We start from the raw sequence: 17,976 nt of genomic DNA, 5'->3' as shown, positions 1-17,976 counted from the left end.
AGTTAAAAATGTATTTTACTTACCTTTTTCCAGTGCCCCGATGGTCTATTCACGACATGCCGTGCCCACACTCTGCCCCCTTTGCTGAGATCATCAATCCTGGTTATCATAGCCAATCCAATGTTTTTTTCATAGGAACTGATTGACTCAATACATCTAATAATCTATGAGGAACATTCAGCGCCTCCATGCAATGTGTGGAGACGCTGAACGTTGTGCAGCACTGACACAGGAAGCTACTCTAGTAGTTGTCTGAGCGAAAAGGCAGCGTTTACATTGAAAAGCCTGCAGGCAAAAGCAATAGACACCAGAACCACTACATTTAGCTGTAGTGGTTTTGTACGCTATAGTGTTCCTTTAAATGTTTCATACACCTGCCCAGCTCTCACTGCTACCTGCAAATGTATATCTGCTGTAAGTGCTCATGCATCATACTGCCAGTGCCTGCTGATAATACTGCCAGAGCTAAAGATAAAAAATGACAACTGTGTCTCTTTAATTCAGATTTTGCAAAGTGTGCCTACTATCTCATCCTGGATGATATTCACTGTATTTATCATGCTATACTCTCAATTTTCATATTCAACAACTGGAATGAAGCATATAGGGTGTGCATTTAACTTCAGTGCTTTAGAGATCTGAATCCTCACTGGGCTGTATGGTTTGCATAGACAAGGTGGTCGGTGGTCCAGTACAGGTAATCTCTCAAACCGTACCTGTTCAGCATGTTTTCCAGTGTTTCGGCTGTTCTGTTCATTGCCTCTTCCTGCCCCTCCATTTTGGCAACGACTGATCCCTGTCTTTCATTGTTCAAAATAACAGTAGTTTGAGGAACAACACTGGAAGAGAAATAGCATGAGATTGTTAGTTCAGCATTTATTGTAGTTATTGGAAACACACACTAAGCTTACAGATGTAGCACAGTAATATAATCAGTATTTCGATATGTATTCCCAAAACTTTGGCATTCGGGTTTCAGAGTTGGTGAATATTTGCAGTTCACCTTATTTTAGCCTAAATGTCATTTAGATCTCAATTCATTACAATGCAGAGTTTAGTGAATAAACCCTGCAAAAGGTACCAATAAAGGGGATTTTAATTGGACAATAAATAATCTAAAAAGTATTGGGGGGGGGGGGGGAGATTTTCAGATTACTATGGCTGGTTTATCTTTTTCTCAGGTCTGCCATTTCCCCCATCTATTTAGGTGTGTGTGTGCCCACCCCAACCCCTCTCTTTGCAAATATCCCATGACCTGCAAAGTAACAGATCCTATACATGTTTTACCAAGAATTAAGTATGAATATCCCTTTAATTTGCTTTCCCTCCTTTTTTGCCCATAACATATTGCAGTCCTGCAGACATGTCAGCACATCCTGGTATGATATTAAAATGGCGTATTACTTTCTAATCATACATTACAATATGTCGTATCACTGGTCTCCTCTGGTAAGAAAGCGTTAATGACTGCCTTATGCCACGGCCGTATTAACAGCATTTTAATCAAATCTGCAATGTTGTGCTAAGTGACCAAAAAATGTTAGCGATCCAGTGATTTTGCCAAGATGTGTCAGTTGCTGAATTTTGACACTCCATCTTATCACACTGAAGCATATTTAGCAGGAGTCCCAATATTCTGTGCTCCAAACGTGGCCCCAAAACAAACAACTTAGCAGAAAAGCTGGTGAGGGCTCAGTTTCCTACCTCTCACCACAGAGTATTATGGTGTATTTTGTTCCACATAAAAACACTGGCACGCAAGGTGGAAAAAGCACAACCGCGAGCCACAGAGGTAAGCTGAAGATCCGTTTTTATTGACAACAGATCCCCCTAGCCCATTTGACGGGTTTATGGATGCTTTTAATTTCAATTTAAGAACCTGCAGGAAACCTACGGAGAAGTGGATGGATTGGTGACAGCCAACGGGCGGCTTAAAATAAGCAATCAATCTTGTTTTGACACCTTATGTCTTATCTGAAGGACAGGCCAATTAAGACAATGATTTTGTTTTTAGTTTTGCAGATGAATATAAGCTTATGTTGGAAGGTGCATGGGTCGCTCCAAGATACACACCTCATTCATACATCCTATGACCACAAAAAATAAAATAAAAGACTAATCCCACAGCTTGTATCAGTCCAAAATCTGTCATTTTTCACAAAGGATTCACAGCTGCAGTGGAATTAGGCACTGTCTGTAACACTTGGCAAAATGCTGGTAAAATTAAGTAAAGCCAAGAGAGGTATTAAAACTGCACAACGTTTTATATTTCTAAATAAGCTATCGTCCTTTCTTTCCATTCTATGGTCACTTAGAAATCACATAACCCTTTAAGAGCCAAAGCCACGAGAAATGCATCAAGGAGCAAAATTGTACTCGCTCCTCTGCTGCGGATTTCTGCTGTCCCGTATCTTTTTAAATCACATTTCTCAGCTGTACATTTCATAAAAGAAAGGTGCAGCTTAACTTATATTAAAATAATGAATAAGAGGATACGAGTGATCATGGGAAAGCTGCATATGATATCAATCAAGGGTCCTTCGGTAATGGGTAATGAGGATACCAGCAAGAGCAGACATTACAATGTAATAAGTGTTATTGGGGGTTCACAGTGGTCTACCTGGTGTAATCTAAGATGGCTGCAGCATGGAATTTTGGGAAGCTAGCAGGCCATTCTAGTTTTCAGGCATTTAAAAATAAGCTGATCAGAGTAAAATATTTCACTTCCTCTAAATCAGGGGTGGGGAACCTTCGGCCCTCCAGATGTTTTGGACTACATCTCCCATAATGGTCTTACAGCCATAATGCTCGCAAAGCATCAAGGGAGATGTAGTCCAAAAGATCTGGAAGGTCGAAGGTCCCCCACCCCTGATATAAATGAAGAGATCTGGCAGCAGTTGTCCTGTCCTTGTAGCCCTGCAATTAAGAACTGTACATTTCATGGTTAAATTCACCTCTAGCGGTTGTCTTCCTGACAGCTACAAGAAGTGCTTTCTCCTCCAGACGGAGTAAAACTCATTCTAGAAATCAAATACTGCTAATGGCAGCTCTGGATTTGAGGAGTGCAGAGATTTGCATTTGTGCGCTCTCCAATCCAACGCTTCTGTATGAGGTGGAGGTGGAGGTGGAGGCTGCAACAGAGGAGTCCGGGCACGGGAAACAAGGCGAGTATTCTTTATTTTACAGAGTAAAGGGTGGTTCAAACGATTCAAACAGCTGCACGTCAATTAAACAGAGAGCATGGACTACAAAGTAGTAGTAAGAGACCCTGCTAATAAGATATCTATATGACATTTCATCCTGTGGTTATTTTCTTATGATAAGTATATGTGTGTATTTTGTCGCTTGTAGAAGTCAACCATACAGTGTTCGTGTTGGCCTGATACATGTGAAAAGGATGGGATTTTTCGGAGTTAAAGCCCTTTGTTTCCAGTGATGTAGCCCCACCACTAGCAGTGTCATTAGTAAGCCCAGAACGATTGCTTCCGTCTCGCTTATGTTAAGTCTTTGACATTTAATGCTGGCAACTAATGACCAATGGTGGCACGCTTTCCCCTCTCCATGATGCCTAATTTATATGTGGAAAACCCCAAAAAGTCAATCCCGTGCTCCATCCGCCTCATCTATAAATGGTTCACTCATGGCTTGCAAAACATCAACTATATACGTTCGGAACCGGCCCAATAATTTATATTAAGAAACCAAACATACTGCAGGATTACAGATGGATGTAGCAGGGGCAGAGACATCGATTTCAAGAACCAAATTCTTCAAAACCAAAAAACTGTATCTGTGTCATAAACAGGGACAGGTTAATCCAGTTCAGCAATCCTCATCTAAATATGAAGTAATATCATTTAATAGCTTGGCTCCAGCCGCCTACGATGTGTATTGGTATACAAATGTATAAGCAAATAGTGTCCCACCAACAGAAAATCCTGTATTTTATTTGCTTTCTCTATTGTACGAGGTATCGTAATGTTTGGTCCCTGAAAAAGTCCCACGTTGGCCCTCTGTTTAGATAGATTTTATCCTTCCTGGAATTCTTAAGGAGCTCAGCTGAATATAGCTGTGTCTGCTAAAAGTGAAACAAAGATGATGGAGGCATACTAGCCCCCATATATTGGGGAGGCACCCACATGTGCCCAAATGATCACGCGAGTGCATTCTGATTTAGCATGGGAGTGCATATTTAAACTATATTACACTAATATGCTTTTCCTTGTTTTAGGATACAGCTGTATTCTTTTGTATTTCTGATATATGTATATATATAAAAATATAAATGTATTGGTTAGTTCTGATTTCTCATTCAGACATCTTAATGAACAATTATCATCCAAATTCTATGCTAATTAACATTCTGTCAGTTTCTAACACAAGCATAAAGTCAATTTAAAGAAAGTGACAACAGGTATGCAAGTAACACACAAAATTACAGCATTTCTAAATCAACAATGTGTTAGATTACATAATGATATCGTCTAACTTACATAGGACCATTTATGATCATCGTCTCTTAGTATAATTATACTCTTTGCATGTTAAATGGTGGGGACAAACTCTGTGGTGGGAAATTTTACTGATTAAGTGAAGATTGAAAATAATTAAAAAATGTAATTGTCTAAAGGAACTGAAATCTAAGACTACTGGGCTGCCCAAACTAGAAAGTCAGTTTCAAACTTTTAGAAATGCTTTCAGACCACAAGCATACAGGTAATGAGCCCATAAATATTCAAATATGACAACTGTGAGCAAATGCGGATATTCAAATAATATTGGCCAAGGCTCGTGTTTCTCTGAGTAATTTCTTTGTCAGTAACAATTTATGTGCTATTTATATCAAGTTACAAAGAGGAGAGGGGGGGATTATTTTAGGAGTTTCAGCGCCGGGATAATGCTTGCTATAAAAGTATAACGAACACTTTCAGGTCCTGTGGGAAATTGCAGAGATTAAGTTTCCATGATATTGAACATTACAGCTGAACAAGGTACCCCGTGCTATTAATGCAGCATTAATTTCATCACCCAAGGTGTTAAACATGTCTAAGCACCAAGAGGCACTAAAAATAAACGAGTCAGACAAATTATACACACGTGTGTGGGTCTGTGTTACTCAGAAGTAGTAGTTGCTATTACACATGGAACGGAGAAATAGGTCCACTAGTAATTTACAAAGCTGCTGGCTTAGAGCACAGTTTTTGCTCACATGGTCTTAGAGGAACTCTATTGGCACCCAGACTACTACATCTCAATAAAGTTCTGTGGGTGCCATCCCAGTAACTTTAAAGGACCAGTAAGGGCACCATAACAACTTAGTTGAAATTAAGTTATGGTGACACTAGGTCCCTGGCTCAGACTCACCTTTAGGGGCTAAACCTTTCATAATGAATGAGGAGTTACTGCTTGGCTTAGAGCGGCCGGATGCTGCCCGAGCCTTCCGGTTTTACGATTTCACATAGGGAAAGGACAGGGAGCAAAGCAATCCGGTGGAACCCAAACTTTGTTCATGAACAGTTTAACCCCTAACGTTAAGCCGGCGCCAGGGATGCCTGGCACAACTTAATTTTGATGCAGTTATTATAGTGCATGGAGTGTTCCTGCAACCTTGCAACAGAAAACATTGCTATTTTGCAGGAACAGTTATATTTTCATTGCAGGGTTAACGAGTCTCTAGGGTCTCTCAGGAAGACAGCCACTAGAGGCACTTCTGCAGCTGTAACCAAGATAATTCTGTCATAGCTCAATTGACTCTCATTGAGAGCATCTGATTGGCGCAGCCAACATTTTACCGCACACGTGCAGTAGCCCAACGCTTCACTATGAGAAGGCATTGGATTGGCTAAGATGATAAATACTGATGATCTCAGCCAAACAGGTAATGCAGCAGCAAGGAGAACAGCGTGCTGCAAAATGTAAGGCAAGTAATGACTACCTTTTAAGCCCCTGCAAGGTGTTGGACACACCTAGATAGGCAGGGTAACACTGTAGTGTTTGGAATATGTTTGATGTGATGGATGTGAGTAAAGGAAGGAAGGATAGATGTGATGGCTATGAGTAACGTAGGGAAGAAGATGGATGTGATGGCTGTAACGGAGGGAAGGAGATGGATGTGATGGCTGTGAGTAACGGAGGGAAGGAGATGGATGTGATGGCTGTGAGTAACGGAGGGAAGGAGATGGATGTGATGGCTGTGAGTAACGGAGGGAAGGAGATAGATGTGATGGCTGTGAGTAACGGAGGGAAGGAGATGGATGTGATGGCTGTGAGTAACGGAGGGAAGGAGATGGATGTGATGGCTGTAACGGAGGGAAGGAGATGGATGTGATGGCTGTGAGTAACGGAGGGAAGGAGATGGATGTGATGGCTGTAACGGAGGGAAGGAGATGGATGTGATGGCTGTGAGTAACGGAGGGAAGGAGATGGATGTGATGGCTGTAACGGAGGGAAGGAGATGGATGTGATGGCTGTGAGTAACGGAGGGAAGGAGATGGATATGATGGCTGTAACGGAGGGAAGGAGATGGATGTGATGGCTGTGAGTAACGGAGGGAAGGAGATGGATGTGATGGCTGTGAGTAACGGAGAGAAGGAGATGGATGTGATGGCTGTGAGTAACGGAGGGAAGGAGATGGTTGTGATGGCTGTGAGTAACGGAGGGAAGGAGATGGATGTGATGGCTGTGAGTAACGGAGGGAAGGAGATGGATGTGATGGCTGTGAGTAACGGAGGGAAGGAGATGGATGTGATGGCTGTGAGTAACGGAGGGAAGGAGATGGATGTGATGGCTGTGAGTAACGGAGGGAAGGAGATGGATGTGATGGCTGTGAGTAACGGAGGGAAGGAGATGGTTGTGATGGCTGTGAGTAACGGAGGGAAGGAGATGGATGTGATGGCTGTGAGTAACGGAGGGAAGGAGATGGATGTGATGGCTGTAACAGAGGGAAGGAGATGGATGTGATGGCTGTGAGTAACGGAGGGAAGGAGATGGATGTGATGGCTGTAACGGAGGGAAGGAGATGATGTGATGGCTGTGAGTAACGGAGGGAAGGAGATGGATGTGATGGCTGTGAGTAACGGAGGGAAGGAGATGGATGTGATGGCTGTGAGTAACGGAGGGAAGGAGATGGTTGTGATGGCTGTGAGTAACGGAGGGAAGGAGATGGATGTGATGGCTGTGAGTAACGGAGGGAAGGAGATGGATGTGATGGCTGTGAGTAACGGAGGGAAGGAGATGGATGTGATGGCTGTGAGTAACGGAGGGAAGGAGATGGATGTGATGGCTGTGAGTAACGGAGGGAAGGAGATGGATGTGATGGCTGTGAGTAACGGAGGGAAGGAGATGGATGTGATGGCTGTGAGTAACGGAGGGAAGGAGATGGATGTGATGGCTGTGAGTAACGGAGGGAAGGAGATGGATGTGATGGCTGTGAGTAACGGAGGGAAGGAGATGGATGTGATGGCTGTAAATTAAAAAATTGGGAGAAATAAATAAAAATCCACTCACTGTGCCCTTTTTGAAACAGGATTCCTAACAAGATTTATTTATTTATTTATTTTTCAAATAAAGGGGATATACAAGACTTTTATTAAATTAAATTTAAAAAAATGTTTTTAAAGTCCGTAAACGAACTAATTATCTAATTAATACTGCATAATAAGGCACTGCTCTGGAATGAAACAACTCAATTTACTTTAATAAAAATAATTTACAAATCAGGACTTCTTGTAATTGGGCACTTTATATCCATAAACCTGAGTATACCAAGTATTCTCCCTAGATAATTCACACTTCTAAAATATGTGTAAACCTGCAGAGTAATGGCAGTATATTAAGCAAGGCCCAGTGGCAGGTTTATTAAAGCACAGAGCTAGCCGTTCAGCCTGCAAATGAAGGACATTTTCCATAGCTACAAAAAGGCATCTATGGCTGGCCTGTGCATGGAGGACAGTGAATTTGCACTTCTGGAACTGTGCACAGAGAGCCTTTGATCGGGCTGACAAGTATATAGAGGTGATTAACCACTGTTAGACAAACTCTACCAACCAATAAGGAAGCTGTTCAAACAAAATCTGTTGTGGTTTATTCACCTTTGAGGGAAGTTGTATTGAAGCTGGCATGGTCATAGTGGGCATTCATAAAATGACAAATTTTATATCCCTGGCGTTTGCTGGCACCATTAAATTAAAAAAATGTTGTGTCCAGCCAAAGAACTTCTGGGATCTTGACCCTGCACGAACCCTTCTATAATTTTCACGTTCCCCCTCCGCAGGCATTTTATATTTTCCCAGTGTGAAATGGAAATAGTCACAGGAGAAACAGCCCTGTCCCACACATCATTTTTTATTATTACCTGATTTATTAGAGCCCCAGAGGAAGTGATAAAATATGGAAAGATTAAGTATTAAGGGTCCCTCCTGGAACAAATGGCTAGATACATATAAGCTGAGAATGATGTAAGGTGATTCAGTCATTTTGTTTCACGGTCATATTGCACTTTAAAACTGCCCTTCCCTTGAATTGATCATTTTATTTTATTTTTTTTAAATTGTATCAGTTTTTTTTTTTTTTTTTTACTTTATAGAAATGTTAATGACTAAACAAGAATTGCTGTGGGTATATCTGACACGGTGCATTAATAGTGAGATCAAACACAGCATGTTCAATTTAAAGCACAGTGGCATTCTAAAAGCTAACCAGCCCCCTTCAGGGTGCCCTAGATTCTGATTGGCTACTGGTGTCACAAACTGTCAACAGAAACGGCTTCTGGAATTATTACCATTGAGACGCATATTCAAAATGGACCCAATGAAGAAAAAAAAAGGTGCATCTTAAATGACCTTGCTAGGTTACAAAATTGTAAGCAATATGATGTGAAGCTGGTTTATGTAAGTAAAAGTTCAGTCCCTTTAATACATGCAATTGTAGGCCTAGCAAAAGGTTTATCTCCTAAGGCCATAAATGTCATTGAAATGGAATATCCTAATGAAGGGAAATTGCTGGTCTTTTTAAAGCTTTAATTTTGTTTAACAATACGCTGTTTTTAAAGCTTGATTTACAGTAATACCAGCTCTCTCTAGTATTATTTGGCGAGGTGATAGGGAAAATTTGTATTAAGACGTATGCCTGTACAATGTCAGAGTGCACACGATTGACTTTTCCCTGAATGTGTTATTATACAGGCAGTTGGATGGGTGTTTTTTTGTGAAGAAACCTCTTTCACTTCTACTCTAGCAAGCAAAAGGTTACCCAAACACGGCCCCATTCATTATGTACAATTAGTGATACTAACCATGTCACTGTAACAATTCCATCAACTAATTTAGACATGCAAAACCCCTTCGCAATTGCAGACTTGGGAGGTCTTCAGAACAGCAAAACAATGGCGGATATAAAGTGTTTGCCAAACTCCGAGTCATGTGGAAGGTAACGGAAGTAAATCCATTATGTTCCCGTAGCATGACTGTGATACAATAGTTTTAAATAAACACTCAACACCTCAATCAATGGACTAACAATGTAAAAATAAAATAGAAAGCTTATTGGAAATGCTCACTATCATTCCCCCTGATAGAAGAGAGAAAGATACCCCTTTTTCCAGTCATTGCACATTTTTGTAATTGTATTATTTGAGGGACGTGAGACAGAGATTTTATTTTTTATGATGTTATACATGTAATGTTCGTTGCACAAATGTATATATTTTTTTTTTATTGATTATGTGTATTAACATGCTCTAAACATCTGCAGCATATACAAGGAACCAACGGCGTAAAAATCATCACTATTCACATGCCATTGGTTCCTTGTATATTTTGCAACTATTTATCTGACAATGGGGTGTCTGTTTACCCCCGTTTCCCCCCTAATTGTCTTTTTCTCTTGTTGTATAAAATATAAAAAACTAATAAAATATAAAACTTTTCAATAAAATATATTTGAAAAGAAGACAGAAAGAGCAGCACAGAAATGTGCAATTTTGCCTAGTGCAACATACCTAGGAAACAATACTTGCAACCAACACTGTGATTTCCCATTAAAAGAACACCTCAGGGGCGGGGCCTGACCAGCATGGCAGCCGGACACACTTTGCATGAGCTCCTAGCCTGACACAGAGGGTTTTTGAGCCAACCAACTCCCAACCCCCCAATCTGCTTAATCTGGGGACTGATTATCCCCCAAACAACCATGGGAGTCTACTGTCAGCTTCCATAGAGCCCCCATAGCGGCAGCTCTCCCGCTCTGCAGCATTGAGCCCTCAGGGACCTCATCTTCCTGAACGAACTCCCCGCCCCCCCCCCTCCCCCCTTTGGACCGGCAGGGATAATCCTGATCCAACTGATCCGCTTAAGCACTTATGCAGACAACTCTGACCTGTACTGGAGTCAGCACTGCCTGCAATCCCCTCATGGGCAGCCTGCACTAAACCGGCGTTACTCTGTGGAGCAGTCGCTACAGCGGCTGGAGGACATTTTTGATCGCTTCTGGGCAGCTCTTGTGACCCGCTCGCCTACACTACTTCCTCAGCAAACAAAGGAGGCCCAGAAGGGCAAAGCATCTCGCAAACACCAACATTGTCATTAATGGTACATTTTCAAGCTGGACAAAAGTGGTAAGTGGTGTCCCTCAGGGTTCTGTCTTGGGACCGCTTATTTATAAATGATCTTGAAATGGGCATTGAAAGCCATGTATCAGTGTTTGCAGATGACACAAAACGTTGTAAAGTAATAAAATGTGAGCAGGATATTGCCTTGCTGCAGAGGAATTTGGATAGATTGGGGGACTGGGCACTAAAATGGCAGATTAAATTTAACATAGAGAAATGCAAAGTTATGCACTTCGGGGTTAAGAATGCACAAGCAATTTACACCCTAAATGGTAGTGAACTAGGGATAACCACACACGAGAAGGATTTGGGCAGCAACAAATTAGGCAGCAGTATGCAATGTCAATCTGCCGTTGCTAAGGCCAGTAAGGTTTTGTCATGTATAAATATGGGCAGAAATTCTCGAGATGAAAATATAATTTTGCCTCTTTATAAATCGCTGGTAAGACCACACCTTGAATATGCTGTGCAATTTTGGGCACCTATTCTAAAGAAAGATATCATGGCACTAGAAAAAGTGCAGAGACGAGCTACAAAATTGATAAAAGGAATGGAGCATTTTAGTTATGAAGAAAGGTTAAAAATGTAAATATCTTTAGTTTGGAAAAACGGCGCCTGAGAGGGGATATGATAACATTATACAAATATATGCGGGGCCAGTACAAACCATTGTGTGGAAATCTATTCATAAACAGGGCTATACATAGGACACGAGGTCACACATTTAGGCTTAAAGAAAGGAGATTTCATCCAAGGCAAAGAAAAGGTTTTTTTTACAGTAAGAGCAATAAGGATATGGAATTCTCTGCCTGAAGAGGTGGTTTTGTCAGAGTCTATACAGATGTTTAAACTACAATTGGATAAATACTTGCAAAAACATAACATACAGGGATATAATTTCTAATTAGTGGGGTAATAGCTGCTTGATCCAAGGAGACATCTGACTGCCATTTTGGGGTCAAGAAGGAATTTTTTCCTAGTTTGTTGCAAAATTGGAAGCGCTTCAGACTGGGTTTTTTGCCTTCTTTTGGATCAACAGCAAAAACATATGTGAGGAAGGCTGAACTTGATGGACGCAAGTCTCTTTTCAGCTATGTAACTACGTAACTATGTCGCACAAGGACTACACACTCACCTACCTGAGAGGCTTCCACCGCTCCCCCAGCAAAGAAAGACAGCTCCAGGCCCACGGCGCACCGGAAAATGTCGGAGACGTCTGCAACAACTCCTAATCTCTGGTGCCGATTGCATCCTACCATCGGGCGTGCATAAGCAGAGGCCATATCCTGTACCTCCCCGAGAGGCTGTGTGTCAGGGGAATCACCAAAGCTGCAGCACAGCACATCTCCACACTTTAGCCTGTTGCTCCAGCGACCTCCTCTTTGGCTCTTAAGCTACCTCATGCAACATGTATGGGACGCTTGCCTAGCATCCAGGGCCATGGGCTGAGGGGACCTGTGATGGATCAGCAGATTCCCCATAGCCATACCAGTTTGAAAGGCTAACACTCTGTATTATTGCTATCTAAGTGATGAATTAATGGCTGATCCCTATTAACACTGTTTAGTTGTTGGCTCCTAGCTGCATTCTAATTAATTTGTTTTATGTGTGCCTACTCTGAAAGGCAGCAGACTAATGCCATACTCTAACACCGCATTCCTGGATACAAGTGGCACACTAACATAAGCATGTTTCACAACATACGTTAACACATTTACCACTGTGTCTATGATTTTAAATAGCTTAGTATCTCTCTCGCTCTCTCTCTCAATAGTTAAACTAGACATGTTATGCTTAGCCTGTACTCTACACTATATTGAAAAAATATTATTAAATAACTATTATGCTTTATCTAATTAACTGTCTTGCCAATGCTGTTGGGGCATTGTAAGAATATCTGTTAATCATTTGCTCGCAAAAATAAAGAATTTTATATATATATATACACACACATTACACAGATTCTGATGCCCCAGTGGAAGCCATACCTTTCAATATTTCAAACTGGCAAAGAATGACATTTTAATTTTATGGGTGTAAGTGTAGGAATGGCCAGGGGGCAGGGGAGTCCGGAGAAAGTTTAGGTGACTTACTAATAACAATTTATACAAATGAAATGTAATTTAGAAGAAGAGCTCTGTAACACACTTAGACACCAACAATATGGGGCTCACGGAGAAGAGCGACATGAGGATTTGGACTCAAAACAAGGTCTCTTCTTCTAAATAGGAACACTTAGAAGGTATGGGAGCAAGCTGCAGTGGTCATGGTGCTCGAAGTGTTCCTTTAAAGTAAACTTGATGCGTTAACAATAAAAGCATGAACTTTAGAGACCCCGAGGTTTAGACATGCAGTATCTAAAATCCAGTTTAGTTATAGGACTGTACTAGGTGGCTAACTGATTAATGAGTCTTATCGCACTTGTCAAAGCACAGGAAACTGAAAGCTACTACATCTATGCATCTGAAACCAGCTTGTTTGTGTTAAAATGAAGCCAAACAATAACAGCAATACTGACCAAATGCTTGGTGGGATGTATTTTGTTTATTTCTATCTGTGAGAAGACAACTGTAGTGGTTTTCTGGCCAAAAGACTCGGGGAGATGCTACAGGGAGGTTAATTTATGCACCATGCAAGTTTCTGATTATTGAAACAGTCAAGACACCAAAATGTACCTCTTTATAAAGAAAAAAACAAAAGGGTATAGGCAAATTTCCCTTCCAAGGCATTACTGGAAACACAAGTACTTTTTCTAGAAGAAAAAGAGGAGGTTGGTGCATAAGCACAACTTTATGACTTAACCCCTTAAGGACCAAACTTCTGGAATAAAATGGAATCATGACATGTCACACATGTCATGTGTCCTTAAGGGGTTAAACATGTTTTACATGAAACAGACAACCTATGGGAATCTAGCAGATGCGTGAAATGCAGAAATGTGAAATTGGGGAAGCATGAATGCCCAGAGACATTGGACCTGTAACTAGAACGCATTTCTGGAGTAAAGTTCTGAAGGTCACCACAGAACGACAGCAGCAATCACCATGGAAACCAACAGAATGTGCCTGATGATAGTTCCACTTTTAGAACGTTACTCTTCATAAATAACCTCATTATTTCCATTTCCCAAACTGGGCAGATAAACTGGATGCACATATTCGGCAGATCCCAAGGTCAATATACTTTGTGCCTGTATAAACGGATCACACAGACTGGAGTATGATTAGCGTGCCATGTGATCTAAAAGCACTGTGTGAGTTTTAGTATTTTGAACAATTACAAGCAGTTAAGTGGTTAAAACGAATCACCGGTGAGAGGTAAGGGATTGTTATGGAGTTTTAACATTAAAAACCATACTAGTTAGAATGCACTCCAGAATATTAAAAACATATTTTCCTATGCAGCATATTACAAATGTGTGGCTGGCTCCACAAAACAGGAGATGAGAAGAAGGCTGACATAATGCTTGCTTATCGAGCTACTCTGTGGAAAAGGAAATATTAAGGTCCAATTTATAAAACACATACATCATGCGCCTGCCAACCCGCCACTTTTGATCAAACGATAAGAGAACTCCAACAGAAAGAGAGAGTTCGTGTATTAAAGAGAGGAGTGTAGATCTGACTGCAAGAGTAAATGTGTGTGAAAATAATGTGTATGTGTATGTGAGTAATAGAAAGTGTGTGTTAAGAGATATTGCGTTTCAGTGAGTGAAAGGGTAAAAAGTACAAAAGACAGACCGCGTGTGTAAAAAAGAAAAAAGGAAATGCATTTAAGAATGTCTGTTAAATGGAGAATTTGGGTAAGGGGGAGAGTGTGGAGAGAGAGAGAGAGAGAGTGTGGAGAGAGAGAGAGAGAGAGAGAGAGAGAGTGTGGAGAGAGAGAGTGTGGAGAGAGAGAGAGAGAGAGAGAGAGAGTGTGGAGAGAGAGAGAGAGAGAGAGAGTATATTAAAGGACCACTCTAGGCACCCAGACCACTTCAGCTTAATGAGGTGGTCTGGGTGCCAGGTCCTTCTAGGGTTAACCCATTTTTTCATAAACATAGCAGTTTCAGAGAAACTGCTATGTTTATGAATGGGTTAAGCCTTCCCCCTATGTCCTCTAGTGGCTGTCTCATTGACAGCCGCTAGAGGCGCTTGCGTGCTTCTCACTGTGATTTTCACAGTGAGAGCACGCCAGCGTCCATAGGAAAGCATTATGAATGCTTTCCTATGTGGCCGGCTGAATGCACGCGCAGCTCTTGCCGCGCGTGCGCATTCAGCCGACGGGGAGGAGAAGAGGAGGATCGGAGGAGGAGAGCAGGAGGAGATCTCTCCGCCCAGCGCTGGAAAAAGGTAAGATTTAACCCCTTTCCAGAGCCGGGCGGGAGGGGGTCCCTGACGGTGGGGGCACCCTCAGGGCACTCTAGTGCCAGGAAAACGAGTATGCTTTCCTGGCACTAGAGTGGTCCTTTAAAGAAACATTTGTATAAATGTGTAAGAAGGTATATACTAAAGCATATGTATAAAAGAGTAAGTGTGCGTGCATATAGAGGAGAGAAGAAGAAAAAGCATGCAAGAGAGAAACACGCCATCATCTCTGGGATTCTGGGAATATGCTAAGAGCTATAAAGAGTTGATTAGTAGTCCCACACTCCATGTAAAAATCACAAAATAAACTCTGTAAATAATTATTTGTAACTCAACGCTAATCAAATTTCCTTAGTCATAAAAATTAAATTGCAGTGTCCCCGTGACTAATGTAAAATAAAATCTCTTAGAAAAGCATTTAATCGGAGTTCATATGAATATAGATTATGACTCTAACATAGTTTTATCAACCTTAATAACGAGCTTGTTATTAGGAAACGGTTATTGGCTGGAATTCAGTTGGGTCAAATCTCAGTTACATGCAAAGAGCATCTGTACAGCTTGCCTTGACTACACATCCACTGTGTATTCGCACACAGGTGACATAAACGGACTGCTTTCATCGCTATCGCTGATCAATGTGAAACTCAGCACAAAACATACATTGTGTTCCCTGGACAGCGAAGACCCTGACACCAAATTACTGCATTTTTAGTCCTTTGGCATCCTGGTGCAACAATACGGGAATGTGGAATAGTAAAGAGAATTATGTGTTTGGAAAACCTCAGTTGGACCAGCGACAATTTATTTTAACAACAATTAACCCTTTGCCAAGGGCTTTTAGTGCTCCATAGGTATGTTAAGACCCAGTGTATTTTCATTGAGTTCCTCATATCCCGCAGGAAGTGCATTTGTTTAATAAAATATCATGTTTCCTCGCTTGCTCAATATCCCAAGAGCCTTACTAATGCAACAATACATACAAAAAAGGCTTATTTTCTACTCGTGAAATATGTAATGATATATTAAACACTCAAAATTACATGCTTAAACAAGCAGTGTAAAAGCCTCTACAGGCACGTCTTTTGGATCAGAGACCCCGCAACATTGCCTCAGCTAGGAGATATTTTCTTGGATAAAAGTTTAGGCCTGTCACTGTTTCAATGCTGCATTGCAATTGTCTCTCGTTTACCTCGGGAAGCGATGGCAGCAGGATGCACTATGGGAAGAAGGCAGGCCAGTGGAGGCCGTGTTATGCTCTGGGCAATGTTCTGCTGAAAAACCTTCTGGCTTTCATGTGAATGCTGCTTTGACATGTACCACCTAGCTAACACAAGGCAGAACAATACTGGTCATGAAGGATCCTCACAAGGGAACACCACCATTTTTTTTTTTTTTTTTTTGTAAATATGATATTTATTGACAAACATGCAGATGTGTATAAGCATGCAAGGTCGGCATGGAGACACGCAGGCCTCGTGTGTAATATTATATATCCATTCAGGTAACATGACATCATAATCCTTTGGGCTCGCAGGCCTCAATTATAGTCGGTCGGGGTTCAATGCTTTTGCCAGCTTCCCCTCATCCCATCATTCGTATCGTTGCAATTCCCCTAATCTAATTTGTGTACCTGTGTTCGGGTAATTGGGGTTATCTGGTTCCAGCCTGGGGGATTCTATCTTTAAGCCTGGGTTCCTGTAATTAGCGGTATCTTCCCCATGTGTGGTTATGCTTCGGGGCCCTGTCTTATGGTACGCTCTCCCTGTCTTTTTCTTCTTCCCCCCCATCCCTTTTGCCTCTCCCCCGCTATCTTACATCCTAGATGTCAGTATCATGCGTTCCGTGTTTGTGTTTGCCGTTTGGATATATGTTCGCTGGAGCATGTTCCCAGCTATTCGCTAGATGTCTCCTGTGTCCTGCGGTCTCCCTCCCAGCCTTTCTGTCGACTAATATTACATGTCTGTTTTTGCTTCCCTCTTGGCATTGTTCGGTTTGAGCAGGTTGTAGTGGTTGCGTGTGTGATTTTTCCTGGTTGTTGTGTGTTTGCACATTTGGGTTCCTCGCTCGAGATGATAGTTGGAACCGTTTGTTTGTTTGATCTAGTGTTGGCATGGTTGAGTCCTGATGCTATATCCTATCTTGTGTAATGTATGTCAGTGGTTATCTGTACCTTCAGTTAGTTATGTGGTGTTGGCGTGTCGTGAACCCATGTCACGTGTGGTGTCCCTAGCGTCTCCTTTTGAGTTGTTGCTTTGTGTCCTCCTTTGTCTGATGCGGTTCTCTACTATTCTGGGTGAGTACCCCTTTTGAGTATCATCTAACCTCACGTGTCACCTCCCAAGCTCCAGCGTTATCGCGAATTTCGCTCGTTTCCTACTTCACCAGTGTAGCAAGGGTGTCGTCCCTGCTTGTGTATCGTTCTGGATCATGGTTGTGTTTGCGTGTCGTCTCTGGTTGATTCGGTGAGGGGGGGAAAGGAAAAAAAAAAAGGAAAAGGGGGTGGGGGAAGGGGGGGGCTTGCTGGGGTGGGGAGAGGGGGGGATAGGGCTTGCTGGGGTGGGGAGGGGGGGGGGTCGTGCATCCAAGGTGCGCAGGTCGCCCTCCCAGGTCCCTCGTCTCCGCTCTCCTGTGTTGACATTATTACGTGTCTGCTTGCCCCTCATCTCCTACACTATATACAATATCCATGGCCTCCAGCGTTCCGTGTGCCTTTCACTTCTGCCCATTAAATCCGCTATCTTGGCTTCTGCATTGCGTATTTCTTCCACTCTTCGCTTCCATTGTTCTGTTGTGGGTGGTTCTTCTTTCTTCCAATGCAGTGGAATCAAGGATTTCGCTGCATTTAGCAGGTGCCTCATGATCGATTTTTTATAGGTAGAGAGGGGTTGCTCCGTGTGATGTAACAGGGCTGCTTCCATTGTTAATTGTGGGGGGTCGCCTAGAATTTCTAGTATTTCATGTTCTATGTTCCTCCAGTATGGCTGAATTTTTGTGCAGTCCCACCATATGTGTCGTATG

At 42.0% G+C, this 17,976-nt stretch overlaps 1 protein-coding gene across 2 annotated transcripts in view; it reads right to left on the bottom strand.

Moving 5' to 3' along the window:
• BANP (BTG3 associated nuclear protein) overlaps window positions 1–17,976 on the bottom strand; it is a 375,637-nt gene that overhangs the window by 283,839 nt on the left and 73,822 nt on the right. For both annotated transcript variants that reach the window (XM_063437623.1, XM_063437624.1), the window contains exon 5: window positions 717–839. In XM_063437623.1, the coding sequence (XP_063293693.1) occupies window positions 717–839 (123 nt within the window). The remainder of the gene's footprint in view (window positions 1–716; window positions 840–17,976) is intronic.

The sequence above is a fragment of the Pelobates fuscus genome, chromosome 12 (genome assembly GCF_036172605.1).
Source record: "Pelobates fuscus isolate aPelFus1 chromosome 12, aPelFus1.pri, whole genome shotgun sequence".
NCBI lineage: Eukaryota > Metazoa > Chordata > Amphibia > Anura > Pelobatidae > Pelobates > Pelobates fuscus.
Note: the sequence above shows the minus strand (reverse complement) of the source record. Positions and strands in the feature narration are given on the sequence as shown.